We start from the raw sequence: 24,699 nt of genomic DNA, 5'->3' as shown, positions 1-24,699 counted from the left end.
TACCAACCTTGGCAACTAAATGAGTAAAACTGGCAAAAAAAAAAAAAAAAAAAAGAATACGTTAAATCAAATATTTAGGGGCAAGGCATGGTGGCACATTGTAGATCTCTAAGTTCGAGGCCAGCCTGGTCTACATGGCAAGCTCCAGGCCAACCAAGGATACACACTAAAACCATGTGTGGTGGTTTGAATGGGTATGGCCCCCATAGACTCATATGTTTGGATGCTTGGCCCATAGGGAGTGGGATTATTAGAAGGTGTGGCCTTGTTGGAGTAGGTGTGGCCTTGGTGGAGGAAGTGTATCAATGTGGAGGCAGACTTTGAGGTCTTATATGCTCAAGCTAGGTCTAGTGTCACAGTCTTCTGCTGCCTTCAGATCAAGATGTAGATCTCTCGGCTCCTTCTCCAGCACCATGTCTGCTTGCGTGCTGGCATGTTTCCCACCATGACAACAATGGGCTCAGTCTCTGAACTATAAGCCAGCCCCAATCAAATATTTTCCTTTATAAGGATTGCTTTAGTCATGGTGTCTCTTCTCAGCAATAAAACCCTAACTAAAACACCCTGTGTCAAAACTTCAAAAGCTAGGTTTACTACTGACAGGGTTATCTGAGAAATGAGAGTGGAGTGGGCAGCTCACTGTACACTTCTAGTCTGCTACTCTTGAGTTGCTAAACAGGAAGCATTACTACTAGTATGACTGTCCCAGTAGGTATGATCACTATAGCAACGGCAGCTTTCAGAAGATGAGTGGATCCTAAAAGCAGTGATAATGTGAGTTGCCTCTGGTCATGGTGTTCTATCAGAGCAACAGAAAAAGAAATAACATACATAAGGATATTTTCACGCAAGTATATATTTGGAGCATATTCCCCCATTCCCATACTAACTTTTTTGGCTCCCTTCTTTTAGTACCATTTCCTCCTAGACAATTTTACTTCTACTTGCATATCATATGATTTTATCTGTATAAAATCCAGGAACCACAAATGAGAGAAAATACACAATATCTATTATTGTGGCTTAATAAGGATTAGGAGAAACAAATAGAAATAAATAGATGTTTATTCAGGGAGAAATAACTTACAACATAAACAGATGAACACCAGCAGGTTCCTGGTCCCAAGGATGCTTCTGGATGCTCTTCTGTCTCCATGCTGCAAGCAAGAGCTCCCCAGGGCCTCTTCCTCAGACTTAGTTCCCCCAGGTAACATCCACACTGTCCCCACCCCCAAAGGGCGTGGTCAGTGCCACAGGTGCAAAGTGAATATCTCACTATAATCTATTTTTCTGATACTTAAATGTAACTTCAATTCTTCGAGGCTTAAAAGGTTTTATTGTGTGTATATGTCATATTTTGTCATTTCTATACTGTTAGACATTCCTATACATAGATTGTCTACACAATTATAGCACTGTGCATAGAGCTATAGTATACATTGATACACAAGTGTCTCTATATGTTGACTTGAATACTTTTGGTAAATATCTAAGAATGGTCAAGCTGGAACATACAATAGATCAATTTTTAGTTTTTTGTTTGTTTGTTTTTTAGGAATCACTATTTTGCTGGGCATGTTAGTAAAAGCCTTTGGTCCCAGCACTCTGGAGGCAGAGGCAGGGGATTTCTATGAGTTCCAGGTCAGCCTGGTCTACATAGTGAGTTACAGAGCTCCCTAGTGAAAATTTATCTTAAAAAATATATAAATGACAATAAATAATTCAAAAAGTAACCAACATTCTGATCTCCATATTGACTGACCTAAATTCCTACCAGCCACATATAAGGATTCACTTTTGTTCATAACCTTGCCTGCACTTTTTTTTTCCTTTGTTTTTTGTTTTTGTTTTCGTTCTTTTATTCACTTATTGTGGGTTTTAAAAGACAGGTTCTCTTTATTATGTAGCTCTGCTGTCCTGGAACTTGCTATGTAGACCAGGTTGGCCTTGAACTAACAGAGATCCAACTGCTTCTGTCTCCTGAGTGCTGGGATTAAAGGCGTGCACCACAACACCCAGCCATTATTTATTGGCTTTTTTTTTTTTTGTGGGGGGGAGTTGGTTTGGTTTTTCAAGAGAGGGTTTGTCTGTGTAGCTTTGGAGCCTGTCCTGGAACTAGCTCTTATAGACCAGGCTGGTCTTAACTCACAGATATCTACCTGCCTCTGCCTCAAAAGTGCTGGGATTAAAGGTGTGCACCACCACTGTCCAGTCATTATTTATATTCTTAATGACTGCTATCCCAATTGGGGTGAGAGGGAATCTCAATATGATCTTAATTTGCATTTCCCTGATAAGAATACAATTAAATATTTATTTCTTGTGTTCATAGTAGTCATTTGTTTCACCTTTTGAAGTATCTATTAACTCACTTATTTTTTGAGTTATTTCTTATAACTTTTGACTTCCTTGTATATTTAGATGTTAATCCTGTCAGATGCATAGCTGGCAAAAATTTTCTCCCATTCTGTGGGTTGACCCTTCATTTAATTGTTTTCCTGTGCAGAAGCTTTTTAATTTTGCAAGATCCGAATTTGTCATGTGTTGAGACTACTTTCTGAAGAACTGAATCCTTGCCTATGCTTATGTCTTAAGGTATTTTCCTCTAACTATTTTGGAGTTTGAGGGCTTGCATTGTCTTAACCCTACCTGGAGTTGGTTTTAAGGGCAATGATGGGGATCAAACTTTCAAACTTGCTCATGTTAGGCACACATTCTACCACTGAACTTCAATCTTCACAGATTATTTTCATTTAATTAACAGGTTTCAACAACAAAATGAAGGCTCAGAAAGGCCAAATGAGTTATAAAAGACCTCAAAGCTTATAAGTAGTTAAAGTCAAATTTAGACCTTCTATCAAGGCAGTAGTGGCCCATGCCTTTAATTCCAGCACTGAGGAAGCAGAGGCAGGTAGATCTCTGAGTTTGAGGCCAACCTGGCTTACAGTGAGAGTTCTGAAACAGCCAAGGCTATACAGAAAAAAACCTGTCTTGGAAACAAATCAAAACCCAGAAAAATTTAGACCTTCCATAATCTACCATAATTTTGGAGTGCCCCAGCACACAATCCTTACAACTTTTTTCTATTCTCACTCCAGCCCATGAAAGTGACCCCCCACTTTTGGGTTCGAAGCTTTGATGGTTAATATTGTCAACTTGTCAAAATCAAGAATCATCTAAGAGGGGGCTAGAGAAATGGCTGAGCAGTTAAGAACACTGACTGTTCTTCCAGAGAATCCAGGTTTAATTCCCAGCACCCACAAGGCAGTTCACAATTGTCTGTAACTCCAGTTACAGGGGAGCTGATACCCTCACACAGAATATATATGGGCAAAACACCAATGTACATCAAATAATGAATAACTCTTTAAAAAAAATTCTTTAGGAGACAAGCCCTAATCATGCCTGAGGGATTATCTGGATTAATTAAGGTGTGAACTCCTACTCTAAAAGTGTACAGCATCATCCCACAGGCTGGAGTCCTGGAATGTACTGAAAGGAGAAGCAAGATGAGCCAAATATCCATCTTCTTTGCTTGTTGGCTATGGATGCCCTGTGACCAATCATCTGCCTCAAGCTTTTGACGTCATGCCTCCCCCACCATGATGGACTGCAGCTTCAAACCGTGAGCCACAATAAACCCTTCCTTGTTTAAGTTGCATTTGTCAGGTGTTCTGTTTCAGCAATAAGAAAAGGTAACTGACACACCATATACCCACCATTTATTTCATGCCTGCACCTAGATATCTGATGTCACAAACCTGAAATGTGAAATACATTTCTAAAACTGTAACATAAACTCCACTTTAATGGAATTTTTCTCACATGATTAAGAGAATCACATGCCTCCTGCTCCCTGGTGAAAATTTAAAGTAACAATGTATATGGATCCAAGGTTATAAACATCAGTTGAGAGGCCTGTGGAGGTAAGAGCAGGGCATTGGATTCCTTGAAATTGGAGTTACAGGGTACTAAGAACTGAACCCAAGTCATTTCTTCAGGTCTAGAATTTACTCTTACTTTGTTCTAAAATAGTCTGGCATTGCTTACTAATGGCTTTAAAGAAACAGTGCTCTGTAGGCTATCCTACTTTTTTGTTGATAAACTTTCCAGTTTCTGGCTAAAGATGAAGACACTAGTGTTAGGGCTGTGGGAAGCAAAAATGAGCCATGGCACCTGTCTGTGGATGGCACTGCAGGAGCCAGGTCTCTAAACCATGTAGGTCCTAAGGACCAAACTTGAGTTGTTCCTTCACCTGCTGAGCCAGCTAAGCCATCTTGATAGTTACTACTGACTCTTCTAACTACACCTCATTGAGCACTGAGTTTGTGTGACATGTTTGGTACAAGTGCAGTGGGAAACATGGCATAGTTCTTGTCTTCCAGGGGCTTAAAGCTTAATAGAGAGAGACAATATGTAAACAAGTAAGTGAAGTTAAGTATTATGTGTGTGGTAAAATGGAACTCTGTCTAGAATTTGGCTGAGGCTCCAAGTAAGTAAAATGCCAACTATTCTACCATAAAATGGAAAACCACCAAGAGTAGAACTCCTCAGTAAAAGAGAGGAAAGAGGTGCCTTTTGCAACTCTTGGTTATCTACTCAATCCTAAGTTAGGGGGAAACTTTTGAGTTTAGAGGATTTTTAGAATGATTTTTGGTGTGTTGTGAGTAAACTGCTTTCTTCTGGGCTACTCCTAAGGAAAGAAACTTCAAGGATTTAGTGCATATTTGCTAATATAACCAGAGTCAGAGGCCCACAGTGGACCGGTGCCTGGCTCACACTGAGGGGCCTTTCAGTCAGCACTCACATAACTTTATCATGCACTGTCACTATTCTAGCATGTTTAAAAAAACATCAGTGAACAGAATGGACAAAACCTCTGTGCCTTCATGGAGCTAACAAGCTAGTGGGAATTTTGCTGATGCACTGAAAAATGAGTTTGGGGTTTGGTCAAAGTCCACAGTTACTGAGGTCTAAGGCAAAATATTCCTCCATGAGTGTTTCTTTAGATCATACTGGGCTACTGAAAAGGATCACACTGAGGGACAAAAAAGAAAAAGAAAAAAAAAAAAAAAGAAAGAAAGACAAAAATCCATACAAAGAAGCTAGCCATGTACCTGAACATGCTAGCTATTAACAATGAGCTGACACCTGGCAGTGGTGGTGAATGCCTTTAATCACAAAACTCCAGAGGCAGAGGCAGGTGAGTTTGAGGCCAGCCTGATCTGCAGAGTGAGTTCCAGGACAGCCAGGGCTGCACAGAGAAATCCTGTCTCAAAAAACCAAAACTAACACAAACAAACAAAAAACAATAAGCTGACAGCCCTACAGCACATTTACCCAAGTGTGAAAGATCACCATTGTGTTCTCACTGGAGCAAAAGGGGTTTCCATGGAACCCAAGAAGTAACCAGGGTTAAGTAGAAAGATCAACCAACTCAAGAACCAGCTTTTAGTCATGGAACTGAAGCAGCTGACTTAAAAATTTCTTCTCCCTTCCTGTTTCACCTTAGAAGATAGCATAGTTTGCAGAGAGAGTGTGAAGGGGAAATGTAGACAGGGAGTCATCCATTTCCCCAACTGTTATTGTAGGCTCAATCTAGGAAAAACAAGAAACTTCTCCTTTAATATTTTTATTATCATACTGAATATGTTACTGATTTCAGGTAATTGACTAGTTGACTTTAGTTGATTTATTTGTTGGCTTTTTAAAACTTGATATACCAAAATGTCAAGAGATATATAGTATATTGTATTTGAAAGCATGGAAGAATTAAGTCCGAAATTTTTGCCCCCCCCAGAGAGTACAAAATTACTTGTATGTAGCCTCAGCTCCATCTCATGTCTTCAGTGTAGTTACAGCTGCTAAACATATCACAGAAATTTGCAAGTCCATCGGGGGGAAAAATTAACTTTGCTCTTATTTAAAAGTTACTCTTGCTGGGCAGTGGTAGCACTTGCTCCCAGCACTCAAAAGGCAGAGGCACTTGGATCTCTGTGAGTTCAAAGCCAGACTGGTCTACAGAGTGAGTTCCAGGACAGCCAGGACAGCCATGCAGATACCCTGTCTTGAAAAGCAAAAAAAAAATCTGTGCTTAAAAAAGCCCAACATTGGGCTGGAGAGACAGCTCAGCAATTAAGAGCACTGGTTACTCTTCCAGAGGACCCAGGCTAGATTTCCAGCACCCAAATGGTGGCTTATAACCCTCTATTAACTCCAGTCCCAGGGGATTTGAAGCCTTCTTTTGGCCTTCACTAACAATATATGTTACACTGACGTACATGCAGGCAAAACACCCACACATTAAAAAACAAAACAAAACAAAAAAAACAAAAAAACGACTTAAATAAGACGTCTGGCATTGCTACTAACAACTTTAAAGCAACAGTAGTTTGCTGAGCTGGTTTTCCTACAACATGTCTTTAATAATCGATTTTTCAGCATCATTAGTCAAATCCTCAAAAACAGGCATCGAAGATCTAAAACTATAATATGTGCTTTTAGGACCTTAAGGAGAAAAATAGAGACAGAAAGAGAGAGAACCAAAACTACATGCCTTTTCTCTTGGTCTATTAAGGTAGCTTTGTGAATAAATAAAGAGTATCCTATTATTTGCTGTGGAGATAAAATCAAAAAGACATTTGCTGAGAAGATAAATATCAAAAGGGCATTTCTAGGAATGATATATCCATCACTTCTCAGTCGTTTCATCATGATTTAGTGAATATGATATGGTATCTCAGGCTTTCTTCCAGATACTAAGAATGCTACAGAAAAAAAAAAAAAAAAAAAAGATTGAAATTGGCCAGTTCCTTTTAATCATAGCACACTGAAGGCAGAGGCAACTGGATTTCTGAGTTAGAGGCTAGCCTAGTCTACATAGCAAGTTCTAGGCCATCAAGGGCTAAATGGTAAGATCTTGTCTCAAAGTAGAATTTTATGTTAAAATTTCCTATCCTAGTTAGGCATGGTGGCACACACCTTTAATTGCAGTACTTGGGAAGCAGAGGCAGGCAGATTTCTAAGTTCTAAGCCAGCCTGGTCTACAGAATGAGTTCTAGGACAGGCAGGGTTACAAATTTAAAAAAAAAATTAATTTTAAAGATCACTATCCTTGACTGTTTATATGACTTTCTGGTATACAGTTACAACACACACACACACACACACACACACACACACACACACACACACACACACCCCACCACCACCACCACCACCAGCAGCTTTTATGTGAGCTAGTGTTAGGTGGTTTTTCTTTTCGTTGTTTCCTTAAAAATCTTTCTTTAGTAGGAATACAGTGACATCATCATAACTACAAAATAAGAAACAATGCAAGCAAAATGAGGGGTAAATCATTAAATTAACAACTACAGCCAAGGCACACATGAAAAGACTTTCACTAGTACATAAAAGACAAAGTAACCTCACATTAGTGGCTTTTATCTTTTTCTGCTCATCAACCTGACAACATAAAAGGAATAAAGAATATCCAATACTGGGGAAGGTATATACAAAGTGACCTGTCAGGCCCCACAATACAAATTTATATTGTACCTTATGATTAACATGTACTTATTTTAGTTGTAAGCATGTCTTCCCTTTGACCTCGAAAGTTTTTATAAATTCATCAAGTACATAAAAGGTGTTCATGTGTAAGAAGTCATTGTCCTACTTTCATAACAGCAAAATCTAGCTAATAGCTCACCAATAATAACTATTATATTTTTACATAGTAGCCTCCATGCAACTACTAAGAATATAGGTCATTACTTATAGGCATAATTGATAAGTTGGCTAAAACTTTTTAAGTAGGTGTGAATAAGCTTAGTATGATCTCATTTATTTAAAAAAAATTTGTGTGAGGCACATGACTATAGAAAATATTGTAAAGATTTTAATAATATCTTTAAAAAGAAATCTCCCTTAAGGGTAGATGAGCTAATCTGGAAGGTTTTTTTAAAATTTTTATGTGTTAGAGTGTTTTATATGCATATATGTAAATACACCGTGTGTATAAAAGTGTCATTGAAGCCAGGAGAGGAACTAGAGTTACAGATGGTTGTAAACTATACCATGTGGGTACTGGGAATTGAACCCAAGCCTTCTGCAAGGTAAATGCTGAGTCATCTTCCAGTTCTGCAAATATTTTTAAATGCACATTTAACTTACTCATTCACCAAAAATCCATTATTCATTCAACAATTCAAATTAAGCACTTAATATGTTCAAGGTAGTGTGCTGGTTTGGGGTCAAACAAAACAACTTTATCAATTCAAAGTTAGAAGTACTTTTTAAAAATAACAAGAGCAGTCAGGCATTGGTGGTACACACCTTTAATAGAAGCACTCGGAAGGCAGAGGCAGGCCTCTGAGAGTTAGAGGCCAGCATGGTCTACAGAGCCAGTTCCAGGACAGGCTCCAAAGCAATACGGAGAAACCCCGTCTGGAAAAACTAAAAATAAATGAATAACTAAATAAATAAAAATAAAAGTAAGAAGAGCCTGAGCTGGAGAGATGGCTCAATGGTTAAAAGCAATGGCTGCTCTTCCAGAGGACCCAGGTTCAATTCCCAGAACCCACAGGGAAGCTGACATTCATCTAGAACTTCAGTTTCAGGGGATCTAACACTCTCACAGAGACATACAAGCAGACAAAACACCAATGCACATAAAATAAAAAATAAATTAAAAAAAAATACCAAAAGCCAGTGTTGGTGAATTTAGAGAACAAAGCAATCTCAATAAACTCTTGAGAGTATATAAATAGGGGATGGGGGAGTTGACAAGGAGAGAAAGAAGAGACAAGAAAAATAAAAGGGAAAAAACACCAACAAAAAAACAGGGACCAGCACAATGGTTCAGAGGATTAGGGCACTCGCTGCCAAGCTGTGAAACTGAGTTCAACCTCCAGAACTCACATGTGCAAGGAGAGAACCAACTCCTTCAAGTCATCTTCTGACTTTCACGTTAAGTGTATTCAAGAAACACACATAAAATAAATAAGTTTTAAAAAGGGAAAACATATATACATGAAGATATTTAGAAGGGACATTAATTGCTCTGGACGTGAACATTTACGTGACAGTGTTGCTCCGCCTTTAAAGTTCAGATCTTTAAGGACCCCTAACCGACTCTGGGTACTTATCCTTTCTTCAACAGAATTAGCAATCTGTAGGTGTTAGGTAAGCAGCGAGCTCAGAGCTGTTTCGATTTCATTTAAGGAAAAATCAAAAGATGCTCTTTTAAAAATTCGTAAGAAAACTCACACCTTCCCCCTAGTGGCCTAATCTACCAGGCATAGCATTTAGTTGTGAACTGCGAATATCAATATCAGAACAGAACCCTGGTGAAGTTCAAAGTCCCATAACAGCAAGTAATTATCATGAAATGAGCGACACGACCATGGAACCATGAAGGATGGGCTCTCCAGGACTCAAGATATTCGAGGCCAGAAATAGGAACAGAAACACATACATCCCACACATCCCCCCCGAGACACGCACGCACGCACACCGCACACACCAAACACACACACACACACACATGCACGCACGCACACTACGGTTCTGTGGCCTTTTCTACAGCCTCTTTCAGTCAGACAACTCCGCAAACCTATGTGGACTGTGACCGAGCTGATATGCGGCACGGCCGCATCATTCCGAGCTGAGTTGTGCTCAGCCTGGTGGACCGAGAGTTGGCGGGAATCTGCAATCCACTGGGAATAAAGCAAGGAGTCACTGCCAGACGTGCAGCCACGCCCGGCTGTCTCTGCGCACGGGCAGTCGAGCCCCGGGGTTTCCCGCCAATCCCATTTCCTCCGCTTTCCTAGACCCCGCCCACCAAGAGCTGGAGGGCGGGGATAGCGTTAATCGCCGATCCGTGGCTCTGGGATAGACTGTGCTCCCTGCGCTGCCGCCGTCAAAACTTCGCAGGCTTCCCTGACGATCACCGAGCCGTAGTTGGGTCCGTGTTCCTGGGTCGGCTGCTGTGTCTGATTGTCGCCGCGCCAGAGCCATGGTGTGTTGAGCCCCGGGTCCTGGGAGGGTTTGGGGCTGAGGTCCGCTGACGCGGTCGGAGGATCGGCCTCTGTTTCCTGCCGCGCGGGGCGGTGGGAGAGGGAGCTTGGCTCACGGATGGGCTCCGGCAGTGATTCAGCATCTGCGGCCTGGCCGGCGAGGAGCGGTCGGTAGCCGGGGAGGCCTTTCTCGACGCTTGCCCATTTTACACGGGGTCTAGGCGCTTCTTCCTCGACCAGCTAGCCACCCTTACCCTTCAATTTACTTCAGCGGCCGATTCCAAGCGGCCCTGTGGTCCCTCGTGACTGCATAGGAGGGAGAGGGTGGAGACTGCTCTTGGCCCCCCAGCACCGCCAGCGCGGACCTGAGCCGGCAGTGAGGTCCTTAGACCATGCCCATCTTCCTTATGGGTCCTTTTGGCCTTATCCGATCCCTTAGAATGCTTTGGGAAAAGGCTCCAATCAATCATTTCGATTTGTCACCTAGTTACAGATGAGAGGGGAAGTGATGGAATCTGGTTCACAACGTGAACGCCCTGGGTTGCTTCTGTTTAGCCTGCCATACGAACTCTTAATCCTCTCACCTTCACGAATGTTCTCTCAAGCATGCACTCTTGCTTTAGTAATGATATTATTACTGTAGTGATTCTGCCACAGTAGCTGTTTGCGCCCACCCCATTACCGAGGATTTGTGTATATGTCAATTCATTCAGTGACAAGGTGCAAGAGGAGAACACAAAGTTAAACCAGACATAACTATAATCATAATGTAAAGATAAAAAGATGTGTAGAAAGCCGGGTGTGGTGGTGCATGCCTTTAATCTCAGCACTCAGGAGGTAGAAGCAGGCAGATATCTGTGAGTTTGAGGTAGGCCTGACCTACGTAGTGAGTTCCAAGACAAGCAGAGAGTAGAGACCTTGTCAAAAAAAAAGAAAAAAAAAAAAAAACTATAAGGTAGGTCATGATAGCACACACCTGTAATTTCAGCACTTGCAAGGTTGAGCAGGACTTCAAGGTCATACTTCCCAGTACAAGGCAAGTGAAGGCCAAACTGGCCTGAATGAGAGTTTAAAAACAAACAGACAAAAAAGATGTGCTAAGAACTTGAAGAGGAAAAAGAAGTGAAACCGTAAAGAGATAGACGTTTGAGTCCATTTAAAGGCCTTGGCAAATTATCAGAACCTTGTATAAGAGAACAGTGTAAGCAAAGAGGAAGACAATTTGATATGTACATACGCACTTTTGACTGCCCAAGGGGAGTGCTGTGGAGAATGGCAGACTAGGAAGCTAGGAAGTTCACTCATCCCAACAGCTCATGGTTAAAGTCGAATTAACTTGCAAACTGAGTGCTATAGTGATGTCTCAGAAAGTTGCATTAGCAAAAAAGGCTTTAACAATTGAACAGAAACATATGCAAGCACATGTCTGAATGTTACAATTTGATGCTTATAATGTCTCATAGTAATCTGTCTTTGTTCCACTTTCAGTTTCGAAACCAGTATGACAATGATGTCACTGTTTGGAGTCCTCAGGTAAGATTTCTTTTTTTTCTTTTTCTGTATCTTTAAAGTGGCTTTTAATGGCTGCATTAAGTTCGGAAACTTGTGAGATTGTAAACTGTGCTTGGTGGTACATACCTAAATCCTTATTGGTCAGGATACTGAGGCTAGACATCATGGAATTGGATAAGATCTTAGAAGATCTTATCTTTAAAAAAAAACAATGAAATAAAACTTGTGAAATTATAGGCTGTGAGATTAAAGTTAGAATTAAAATTAGTTAGCTGAACAGTGGAGGGACACACCCTAATCCCAGCATTCCGGAGGCAGAGGCAGGTGATCTCTGTGAGCTCAAAGCCAGCTTAGTTTATAGAGGGAGTTCCAGTACAAGCACAGAGGAACCCTGTCTCAGAAAACAAACCTAGTTTTGGTTTTAAAACTGAACTTCAATTACACTAATCTGAGATGTGGAAACTTAAATTTCTAGTTAAAAATATCTAAGGATTGACTATAAGATTTGCTTTTCTTTTTGTCTTCAGGGCAGGATTCATCAAATCGAATATGCAATGGAAGCTGTTAAACAAGGTTCAGCCACAGTTGGTCTAAAGTCAAAAACACATGCAGTGTTGGTTGCATTGAAGGTAAGTGAAATGATAACTCTTGTTTTCCTCCTTCAGGAAACAGAATTATCTAATGTAAATTTCACTGATAAATAATAAAGCTGTAAACTAATACTTCTGTTGTACTGTGTCTCTATTTAGAGGGCACAGTCAGAACTTGCAGCTCATCAGAAGAAAATTCTCCACGTTGACAACCATATTGGTATCTCAATTGCAGGTCTGACTGCAGATGCTAGACTGTTATGGTATGTATGACCATGAAAAATTAAATATCCCTTTTGATTTATAATGATTTATTTCACTAGAAAATACCCTGATGATGTATTTCAGGAAGTTGTCTCACAGAATATTAGAATTTTTAATTATTTTATTTATATGGGAGTTTTGTCTGTGTTGTGTTTGTGTACCAGTGTGTGTACCAGTTCCCTCAGAAGCCAGAAGAGGACATTAGTTTCCCTCATATTGTGAGCTGCCCTATGGATACTGGGAATTGCATCTGGGTACTCTGGAAGAGCAGCTAAGTTATCTCTTTAGCCCCTAGAATATTATAATTTGTAATATTTGAGTGTTACTAAGTATTCCCATTTCCTAGTTCTTACAGTGTTATTAAAGATCCTAATGCTTTTGAAAAGTCTGTAAATGAGGTAGTTGTTGACATGTATATTGTTTCGAGCCCTGTATGCCTAAGAACTGAACACACCTCTGTTTAAGGATGATCTGAACCATTCTAGTTTTCTTTTATATGTCAATATTTATACATTTGTTTTCACAAAGCTCAGTAGTATATAATATGGGAATATGGGTATAGAAAGGTGACTCAGATATAAATCTTGTCTTCAGGGAACTTAAAACCTATTTAATTTATAACACAGAGTACAAAATAAAGAGTAATAGGCAAATTTCTTTGACTATCCCATGGAGATAGGTTTTTTTTTTTTTTTTTTTTTTAATTTATTTATTATGTATACAGTGTTCTGCCTGCATGTATCCCTGCAGGCCAGAGGAGGGCACCAGATCTCGCTATAGATGATTGTGAGCTAACATGTGATTGCTGGGAATTGAACTCAGAACTTCTGGAAAAGCAGCCAGTGCTGTTAACCTCTGAGCCATCTCTCCAACCCTGAAATAGATATTTCTTGTTGAGAAATAGCACATAAATGAGGTGGTAGGATTTTCGAGGTCATACCAATTAAATTCTCACTTCATAACTTAATATATAAGATTGGGCTAGTTAAATATACTTTCCCAGCAAGTAACCTGACATGTAGAACACTTAACAGTGGTTTTCAGAAAGAGTGGGAGAAAATTGAAAGTGGAAAGTGGTGAAAGCTACTCTCTTTAGTTCATCATGATTTAATTAGAAAAGGAAGAATGTCAGAGTAAGGATCATATTGCCATCGGTTAAGATTTTCACATTATTTAGCCAGTCTCTTTAAGTCAGTAGTAGAGTGACACTACATGTGTTTCTGCTCCCAAAAAGAAGTTTGGTATGTGCTCAAACATGCTACTTAACTCAGATATCTAAAGTATTACCAGGCTAACATTCAGTTAGTGAAAACTTTATTAGTAAGATGTTGTGTATGGTTTGGTGTTGTCTTTTGTTGATATACATTTTAGTTAGCTACTTTTCAATTCCTTAGGCCCACAAGTAATAGTGTTTGCCATATTAAGTAGTTTAACTTTAGGGAAGACTTAGGAAAATAAATTGTGGTCATCAGATATGGCTTGCATGTACTGGAAAGCTAGTGTGGAGAGAAAGGAGCATAGCTGTTTCTGATTATCCCGTTACAGGCACCAGTTTTCTTTTTGATGTTTACCTAGCTTGGGTCTTGTCAAAATTATCAGTGGGATTTAGCCATAGGATGTCTTATATTTCCTCTAGAATGGCACTTACCATCTGCTTTCAAGAAAATAACAAAGCTCTTTTTCTTTTTTCTCGTTTGAAACCTAAAATCAAGGAATAAGGTTGCTGACAGTGGGAAGCACAAGGAAAAGAGAGGGTGATTTCTTTAGCTCAGCCTTCTCTAGTCTGTGGGAACTCTTGAGTCCAGGATTTAATCATTTTTATTTAGTTATTAATTTATTAACCATTTATGAAGCTTGTTTCAGAATTCACTTTCCAAATGCTTGATTCCAAATGACTCACCTCACTTTCATCTATTTTTAAATCATCATGTGGCTCCAGAGTTGAATACACACACACACAGACACACAAACACACACACACACACACAAGCACATGCACACACAAAGGGATCTTTTTTGGCCATGTCTTACCTTTCTGATTTTTATGAATGTACTACATGAAATATTTACAGGAAAGCAAAATGGAATCAAACTGCTTTGTTTAAATGTTTAGGTTGTATTTATTCTCTATAGTATGAACCTCACTAATTTTTGTTTGTGTTCCTTTTTAGTAATTTTATGCGCCAGGAGTGTTTGGATTCCAGATTTGTATTTGACAGACCACTTCCTGTGTCTCGCCTTGTGTCTCTAATTGGAAGCAGTATCCTTTATGTTGTTGGCATTTATAAATGTAAACCTTAAAGAGTTTGGGTACTAGGTATTTGTCTTAGTTATTTGGAGTATGATAGCATAAAACATAAATTATATTGTAAAGGTTTGAGGAATTGGATTATTCCTTTACTAAACTTTATAAACAGTTGATGTTTCCCAGACACAACAGCCCAATTTAGGAAACTATTCAATTGTCAGTTCCAGAGAGTAAAGTTTCTGAATGGTTCTAATTATCTCCTGCAGTTCTGGCCTTTTATGTCCAAAAGAAATCCATCTATAGGAAGAAATTATTTTGTCAGTGTCCATGCTTTGGTGGAAACTCAAACTTTGAATAATATTAGGTTGAAGAAATATGCTATTCTATTACTTCATTCTAGAAGATTATGGAACAGTTAAGAGGCTAGAAGTCACCAGACAGTGGTAGTATACACACTTGGGAGGCAGAGGCAGGCACATCTCTTAAGTTTGAGGCCAACCTGGTCTACAGAACAAGTTCCAGGATTCCGGGGCAGCCAGGGATACATAACGAGACCTTGTTTTAAAAAAGAAAAAAAACTGTAAGTCTTCAATTTATTGAATGTTGAAACAGGCTCCTTAACTAGTTTCAGAGACCCAGATCCCAACACAACGGTATGGCCGGAGACCCTATGGTGTTGGGCTGCTTATCGCTGGTTATGATGTAAGTTCACAGAGCATTGTTCTTGTATTACTTACTTTTCTGTTTCTTATTTAAACTACCTAAGGAAGAGACAAAGCTCATCATGGTTGGAACTTGAGGTGGCTGTCACCCTGCAATCCAGTTAGAATGCAGGAAGAAATGAATGCTGGTGTTCAGCTTATTTTCTCCTGTAGTTAAGTCTAGAACAAAGCTCATGAAATCATGAAAAATTGTGCTAGTCACTATCAGGGTGAGTTTTCCCTTTTCATCTAAACCTGTCTGGTACTAAGCATGGTGGTTAACACCTTTATCCCAGTGTTCAGCAGGAGACAGAGGAGGGGAGATCTCTGAGTTTGAAGCCAGCCTGATCTATAGAGCGAGTTCCAGGATATCTTGGAATACATAGAAAAACCTTGTCTTGAAAAAACAACAAAAAACTATCTAGAAATGCCCTCACAGCCACACTTAGAGATGTATCTCCTAGATGACTTAAATTCAGTCAGATTGACGATTAACCATCACCGTTACCACAGTTAATATCCTAACAATGTTTAAAGCTTAGAAACTTGCACATTTAAATTAAAGACAAGAATTACATAGTATGTTTTTCTGATTATAGGATATGGGCCCTCACATTTTCCAAACCTGTCCATCTGCTAACTACTTTGACTGCAGAGCTATGTCTATTGGAGCCCGTTCTCAATCAGCTCGTACTTACTTGGAGAGACATATGTCTGAATTTATGGAGTGTAAGTGTACTTTGGCTTACTTTGTTTTGTTTTGCCTCTTCTAGTCTTTATATAGTTAGTAAATCCTAAATAAGGAAAACTATTAGTCTTTAATTTTTAAAAGTCCTAAGTTCATAAAGTATCTGTTGTTTATGTAACACATACTAATTTGTACTTGTAGTTACTAAGAGAACTTTCTCAAAATATAAATTTGTCAAGCCAGGCATGCACACCTTTAATCCTAGCACTCAGGAAGCAAAGGTAGGTGGATCTTTCTGTGAGTTCAAGAGCAGCTAAGGCTACACAGAGAAACTCTGTCTTGAAAAAAACTACCAACCAACCTTGAAAATTTTTGACGCATTCGGTCTGAAGTAGGCTCCATCCAGAGTTGAAAACCATTATACTAATTGCTATCCATACATTCTGTTTATAACCTCTGGTATGTACATCTATTTTTACTTTAGGCCACATAGAATTTCTGCTTTAAGTGGCCCATAAATAAATAATGGCAGTATAGCTGTGGAAAAAGAGGGTAAAGGGTTTAAGATGATGAACTGGTTTTCAAGTGTTTTGCTTTGCATTAGAAGAAGGGTTAATATCAGGGCTTTTAAGATTTCTCTTGGTTCGGGTGGTGGTAGCACATGCCCTTAATCTCAGCACTTGGAAGACAGAGGCAGGCAGATTTCTGTGAGTTCAAGGCCAGCCTGGTCTACAGAGTGAGTTCCAAGACAGTCAGAACTGTTTGATAGAGAAACTCTGTCTCAAAAAACAAAACAAAACAAAAAAATTTCTCTTCGTTGTCTTCTAAGTTTTTCTGTGGTAGTATAGTTTTTTTGTTGTTGTTTTGGTTTGGTTTGGTTTTTCAAGACAGGGTTTCTCTGTATTGCTTTGGAGCCTGTCTTGGCACTGGCTCTGTAGACCAGTCTGGCCTCGAACTCACAGAGATAGATCATCCTGCTTCTGCCTCCCAAATGCTGGGATTAAAGGTGTGAGCCACCAATGCTTGGTAGTGTTTTTTAAAGGAAATAGCTGAAGCTCAGTGAATACAGGAGATACAATTGGACTGGGAGTTCCCAAGATCACATGCATACCCTAAGACACTGAATTATGCATACCTTGGTCATAGGAAAAGATGAGTAGGGAACCTGCAGGCTTCCTTGTGTTCCCACTCCCCTGTCTGCAATGGAGTTGAACCAACCACAGACTTGGACAGATGAGGGCTTCAGTAGCTTGAAAGCCCCTTGCCCTCTGACCTCACTCATCCCTAGCCGCAGCTTCCAAACCAGTGTCATTTCCACAGCCGCCAAGTTCATTGGGGCTGGGGCTGCCACAGTTGGGGTGGCTGGCTCTGGGGCTGGAACTGGGACTGTTTTGGGAGCCTCATCATTGGTTATGCCAGGAACCCTTCTCTGAAGCAGCAGCTCTTCTACGCAATTCTGGGCTTTGCCCTCTCAGAGGCCATGGGGCTCTTCTACCTGATGGTGGCCTTTCTCATCCTCTTCGCCATGTGAAGCAGCTGTCTCCACTTTCACCTCCCATAGTTCTTTTGTGTCCCGTCTGCCCTGTATGTTCCTTTTCCTGTACCTCCCCAGGAAGTCTGGGGGAACTGTTTGGCTCAGGGTTTGATAGAGAGAAGACAAATAAATACTGTATTAATGGGAGGGGGGGAGAATTGTTGGTGTCTCTAGAGCATCTGGGTATTACTTCCACTGTTGTAGTACAGATGACGCAGATTTAGGATAGTTCAGCTCAGGAGTGTTTCAGTTTTTGATAATACAAAACAACATGCACTCAGTAGGAAATGAACTCCTGAATCTGAATTTTGATCTCATCATGGGTTAGCCACATACAGTGATATTCTCTATCGTGATGCAAGGAGGCGGCAACATGGTCTCAGCCAGCCACACAATCATATATTGCTAAATTGTAACATTTGTGTAAATGGAGTTATAATTGGCCTGGATAATAGAAATCCAGAGTCAGATATAGAGGAAAATGCTGAAAGATCAGAGAGAAGAGGGAGTAAGCCACAGCCATTTTTACCTCATTAGCTTCCCAGCGGAAGAACTTGAGTTCCTATTTGCTCCTGCCTATATCCTCTCTCTGCCCAACTATCTCACTTCCTGTCTGTCTGTGCAGACTTCCAGACCTGTGGTTAGCTAATGGCAAGCTCCACCCACTAATGTTCAGACAAGCTTTATTTGTACAAGTAAGATATTACCACATATTTGGTAGGCAAAATGTGTCCAATGTACATTTTACTTAACATTTACAGCTTTCTGTGGGTAGCCCCTTTGTAAGTTAGGCAACATCTGTACAAGCCTTTGATGCCTAGACGTGGAATTTTGTTTTACTTGTCTTTCAATGGTATTTTGTACTTTTCAGTTTATATCTTATGTTCTTTTGTTTAATTCATCCATATTTTATTCTTTTCATGGTGTCTTAAACATCAAAATTTTCTCACTATAATTTGCAGATTGCCCATTGTAAGAAATTGATAATAGTTGGGACTAGAGAGATAACTCAGCAATTAAGAGCACTGACTGCTTTTCTAGAGGACCTGAGATCAATTCCCAGCAAACGTGGTGGCTCACAAACACCTGTAATGAGATCTGGTGCCCTCTTCTGGCCTGCCAGGACACATCCAGGCAGAACATTGTATACAGAAATTGACAATTGTATATCAATCTCATATCCTCCAAGCTTAAGAACTCTGTCAGTCAATACCAGTATTTTCTCATGTCACTTGTTTCTTTCTTGCTTTCCACATGGGTGCATTTGGTTTCTTATCAAATGCCTTGGTTAGAACCAAAGTATAGTGGTGAATAGAATTGCTGGGAGCATATGTCCATAACATTTAGTTATTGTCTTAATATGATGTTATCCATGAGATCTTATAGATGGAAGTTCCCTTCAAATATTAGTTGAATGAGTGTTCTTATTAGGTAGGAGTTGGGAGTTTATCACAGGCATGTTACATCTGATTGAAATGGCCATACTTTTTCCCCCCCTTAGTCTTTTAAGTCTGTATTGTGTTCTGTTGATTGATTGATTCAAATGTTAACTGTAACGAGTACGGTTTTTCTGCCTGCCGCCGCCCGGTCTTGTCCCGCCACCACGCCAGCCCCAAATAACGCACTGAGACTCTGTATTTGATACAATACTGTTGGCCTGGTTACTTGTTTCTTATCAGCTAGCTCTGCCTTAATTATTAACCCATTTCTGCTGATCTATGTATTTCTCTTACCGGGGAGCCGGCGGCATACTGCTTTCTTCAGACTCTCCATCTTGGCTCCTCCTTACTACTTCCTATTTCCTCCTTGTCTCCTAGTCCCTCCTATCTTCCTTTCCTATTGGCCAACAGTGCTTTATTATTAACCAGTATGAGAAACGTATATACATAATGGCATCTCCCATCATCTCCTCTTTTCTGTTTAAATAAAAAGAAGGGTTTTAACCTTAACATAGCAAAATATATAACACAACAGTTATCAAATAAGAATCACAGTTAACAATATTTAGTCCATTAACATTTATCAAGATTAAAAGAAACTATTCTATCATCTATCCTATATTTGTGAGTCCAAAGTCCTATTTGTAACTTATCTGTAAACCTAACTAAGGAAAACTATAACCATAACTATCTGTCTTCAACTCCTTCAAAGACCACAGAAGGATAGTATATAAACTCTAGAAATGACAGAGACAACTCACTGCCTGGTCACCCGAAGTTCTTTTGTAATCTTCCATCTTCAGCCCATAGGCCATAGTGTGTCTAGCTGACTCTTCAGCAACGCAGGAAACTTTAAACTGTCTTTTTGTATTGGCAGTTTGACAGTCACTTTTCTCTGTGTCCTGCATACTGTCTCGCAGACTCTTCCATGAAGCAGGAACTCTGTAGCAATGTCCATCTTGAATCAGCAGTCACTTTTCTGTGAGTCCTGCATGTCCAGTTTATACAGCACAAAGTCAAACATTCCAGACAAGAGCAGTATCTTGTCCAAATGGCTAGTCTTGCCGTATTGGAAGTAAACTCCATAATGAGTTTCTTCAATGTCCATCTTCCTTTTTGACGCAGGTGTTGTTACCAGGAGCATTTATGTCTCATTGTCAAGTAAAACCCTAAATCATTTTAAATGCCATATTCTGTAGGTCTTTGAAAGGTTTGAAGAATGCCTATTCATCTCAAATACATCTCTGTATATCTAGAAAACTTAACTAACTTAACTATAATATCTGACTATCATAGGTACTTATCTATAATCTGTACTACATTATACATTACATTTCTAAATAAGCTATACAAACAAGAGGAGAAATATACATATGACAAAATTGACCTTAAATTGTATCAATAAATGAAAATCCATTCCAAAACAAACTATGCATATCTATATCATAATTCCCTTTTTACCTTTAAAAAGAACTGGCTGTGATCATTAACCATTTATACCCAAGTCCATTTAAATGAAAACAAACATTTATAAATATTTGGGAATTTGGGCGTCGTACTTTCCAAACTACTTCCTGCTGATAGGGGGCGCTGTTATGGGGATCCTAAGGAGTTGCAGAAATCTTGGCTGTAGTCTGCAAGGCTGCCTTGTTCAAGCTGTTTTGAATGTAGGATCACCTGGTACTCTGTTTCAGGCGGTCTGGCTTGCTCAAACCACCTTAGTCTGGAAGGAATCCACAGCTTTTCATTTCCTGTTGAAACAAAAATAGAAATCCTTTTCCCCAGTAACTTGTCCTTGAACTTAAATGTTGGAGTCAAAGCATTTTTAAAATATATAAATTGAATTAATCCAGCAGCATTTCCTTTATCAGTTGTTATTTTCTCAGCAGTCAAACAATGCAGAGACAACACTATAGCATACAGTAACCAGATTCTCTCTGAGCTTTTCATCTTTACGTGGCTTTATTATTACTCTGTTTATTTTACTTTTATTTTTTATTTCTTGACATAGGGTTTCACTGTGTAACTCTTATCTGTCCTGGAATTTGCTCTGCATACCAGGTTTACTTTGCAAATCACAGAGATCTGCTTGCCTCTGTCTCCTGAGTGCTGGGATTAAAGGCGTGTGCTACAACACCCAGTTCCTCTTTGTCTATTTAAAACCATTTTATTTTTCTCTCCCAAGCCTATGTATTTTTTTTTTTAAAACACACTGTAAACTTTTAGCACCTTTTCTTAATGTGAATCTGTCTCTACTGTAAATCTTTATCTTTTTCTGGCCATGAGTCTTTATCTGTTAAACAACAACATTGTTAAGATGAAAGTCTTTGTTTCTGCCGCGGTTTACCAAAGATGGTGGCGGGTACTTTTACCGGCCAGCATGGAAAGCTGTGCTCACCGCCTTGGTCTGCGCTGCCACCCAGAAAGCATGCTGCCGGCTTGGAGATGTGGTCACTGCCATTGCCATCTCTCATACACAACAATAAATTGTTAGCAGGGTTATTTAAAAGCTGTGCGGTTTTTTGCCGCTTAAGCTGAGTCAGGAATCTTCCCTTAAAGGAGCCGAACAATCTGCGTGTCTCTAGCAAGTCAGAGTCCAACTGAGAAAAATGCTGCTACCAAGAAACCTTGCTTATCTCTGTTCTTTTGTTTCTAAAACCCATTTTTAACCTTTTGTTAAATTTTAAGTGGAAGTTCTTACTAGCCACGTGGGCGCCATTTGTAACGAGTACGGTTTTTCTGCCTGCCGCCGCCCGGTCTTGTCCCGCCACCACGCCAGCCCCAAATAACGCACTGAGACTCTGTATTTGATACAATACTGTTGGCCTGGTTACTTGTTTCTTATCAGCTAGCTCTGCCTTAATTATTAACCCATTTCTGCTGATCTATGTATTTCTCTTACCAGGGAGCCGGCGGCATACTGCTTTCTTCAGACTCTCCATCTTGGCTCCTCCTTACTACTTCCTATTTCCTCCTTGTCTCCTAGTCCCTCCTATCTTCCTTTCCTATTGGCCAACAGTGCTTTATTATTAACCAGTATGAGAAACGTATATACATAATGGCATCTCCCATCAGTTAACCATCTTCATATTCCTGAGAAAAGCCACACTTGGTTATTTCGTATAGTCTTTTTTTGTGTTGCTTGTTTTGTTTTGTTTTTTTGAGATGAGGTCTCACTATGTAATTGAGGTTAACCTGGAACTACCTATGTAGCCCAAGCTACTCATAATCTCCACCCCGGCCCCCACACCCTCAAGTACTAAGGTAATAGGTATAAGCCGCTTATTTTTGTTTTCTCTTTTCAGGGTAGTTTTTTGTGATGGCTTTGGTATCATTAATGTAACCACATAGAATGAATTGAAAGCTCTTTAATGAATAAAGAACCAGCACATAAAACACATTCTACAAAACTAGAATGGCATTTGTGAACTAGGACTTTTATTTAACCTAGTGATAGAACATTTTATTCATTTAATAAAAGACATCAAATAGTCATTGATGTTGGTTTATATGATTAGATTATAAAGCTAACATTACACTTTTGGCTATTTTATTCTGTGCATTATATCACTCAAGGCACAATTTCAGACTGTAAACTTGATAATTAAAAGAAGCCTTATGTGGTAGTAAAATTAAGAAATTATTTTTCATTTATTGAATATAGGCAATTTGGATGAGCTGGTTAAACATGGTCTGCGTGCCTTAAGAGAAACACTCCCTGCAGAGCAGGATCTGACCACAAAGGTAACTAACTCATGTTTCCAATTGTAGATACTAACAGTGCAGTATAATCCTCAGTCGCAAGTAATAAAATAGCATGTACTTAAGATTTTAATTGGGCTGCTCATATTTCCTTTCTGTTCACAAAAAATTCTGGTTTTGAAATGTCATGTTTTAAATTGGGGTTGGGAGTTTATGCAGCATAAAATCAGTAAGTGTGAATGTTCTTCAGTTTTGTTTTGTTTTCAGTAGGTAGCCATATCTTTGTCTTTTGTTATTACTTTCATTTGTTTTAGACCAAGTATCAGAAAAGAACAGGGAAGGTATTACTGCAGTTAAGTGTGATGGCGTTGTAAAGCTATTGGTTAGTTATTGGATCATTACTATTTGGTATCTAGTTCAGCGGTTCTCAACCTGTGGGCTGTAACCCCCTTGGGGGTCAGACAACCCTTTCACAGATGCTTATATTCTGATTCATTACATTAGCAAAATTAGCAACAAAAGAATTTTATGGTTCGGGGTCATCATAACATGAGGAACCGTGTTAAAGGATTACAGTGTTAAGGTTGAGAACCAGTGATCTAGATGAAGACTTTGTTTCTAGATAGCACAGACCTTTGAGGCTACTCATAATAACCAAAAGTGAATGTTGAATCTGTTGTTGAGAATAACCATAGTTTCCTGACTCTTTTCATTCCTGTTTACAGTTTTTCAGACTCTGAATTTAAATGCTGTATTATTTTTTCCTATGTTTTTGGCCAACCTTTTATCATATACATTGGTTTTCCCTTTCCGCCCTCAGAACGTTTCCATTGGAATTGTTGGTAAAGACTTGGAGTTTACAATCTATGATGATGACGGTGTGTCTCCATTCCTGGATGGTCTTGAAGAAAGACCACAGAGAAAAGCACAGGTATGTTACTAGTCATAACATGAGGCTCTAGCTTTACTGTAAGATGCTGTTTCTGTTACAGCCATGTAAATTTCTTGTTTTTGCCTTTGTTAAGAAAGGTCCACAATTTAAATTACAATTAAAAAGTTAATTACAATTAAGTAAAATATTGAAGGCACAGTGATTTCCATAAGCACGAAAAGGAAGAAGAGTCTTGTTTTCTATTGTAACATAATTAACGTGACCCAGAAATTTTCAGGGTTAGACCAAATTTCTCAGAGTTCTGTTATGTACCAGGGTGTACCTGGATGGTTCTACTGCTGCTCTCAGTTGGGATCTCACTGATTAGTCTGATTAGAGAAGGGGCAGAGCATCCAAGATGACTTTATTCTTTCCCTGCTTTTTAGATTTCTCAGAGAACCAGCTAGAAGGCTGTGAACTACTAGAATGACTAGGCTTCTGTCTGTGTATTCTCAGGGCTCCTCTGAAAAAGTGGTGGGTCAGAGTTTACAAAAGCTCAAAAGGAAAGGTTGCCAGCCATTCTTAAGGCTAGAACTCAGGACTGATACAACCTCACTTTAGCACACTCTTTAGGTTAAAGTGGGAGATAGGGCCAGCCTAGATTCATCTTTTAACCCCCTTTTCTCATTTTTTTTTTTTTTTAACATTGTAATACTTGTGTTTTGGAAGTATTTATTAAATGCTCACATCTTTTCATTTCTTCTTTTTTAAAGCCATCACAGGCTGCTGATGAACCTGCAGAAAAAGCTGATGAACCAATGGAACATTAAGTGATAAAGGACACAGGGATATGAGGATGCAGGGGCATACACTGGTGACAGTAATCTGTACTTAGAACCAACAGCTGCAGAGTATGGGGTGGTATGTTTTAGAAATCAGTCCAGATGGGAGTTTTCTCCAAGCAACTTCACAGAAACCATATAATGGGTGCATTTTCTTTGAAAGGGTCTACATAATCATTTTCTAGAAAGTATAGGTATCTATACCAATGTATCTATACCAATGTTTTTATATGAATAAAATAGTGTCTTTGCAGTTTTAAAGACAACTGTGAAATAAAATTGTTTCACCTCC

General features: G+C 39.4%; 1 protein-coding gene across 1 annotated transcript; it reads left to right on the top strand.

Annotated features, from left to right (window-relative positions):
- The first annotated feature begins 9,880 nt into the window (after positions 1-9,880).
- On the top strand, positions 9,881-24,699 carry Psma1 (proteasome 20S subunit alpha 1). The gene is made up of 10 exons (XM_051192728.1): positions 9,881-10,018; positions 11,505-11,549; positions 12,056-12,157; positions 12,278-12,381; positions 14,554-14,642; positions 15,262-15,332; positions 15,931-16,060; positions 22,657-22,736; positions 23,515-23,625; positions 24,339-24,699. Exons 1-10 carry the CDS (start codon positions 10,016-10,018, stop codon positions 24,393-24,395), a joined length of 792 nt encoding a protein of 263 aa, XP_051048685.1. The 5' UTR covers positions 9,881-10,015; the 3' UTR covers positions 24,396-24,699.

This window comes from Phodopus roborovskii, unplaced genomic scaffold (genome assembly GCF_943737965.1).
Source record: "Phodopus roborovskii unplaced genomic scaffold, PHOROB, whole genome shotgun sequence".
NCBI lineage: Eukaryota > Metazoa > Chordata > Mammalia > Rodentia > Cricetidae > Phodopus > Phodopus roborovskii.
This window is presented reverse-complemented; position numbering and strand designations above follow the sequence as displayed.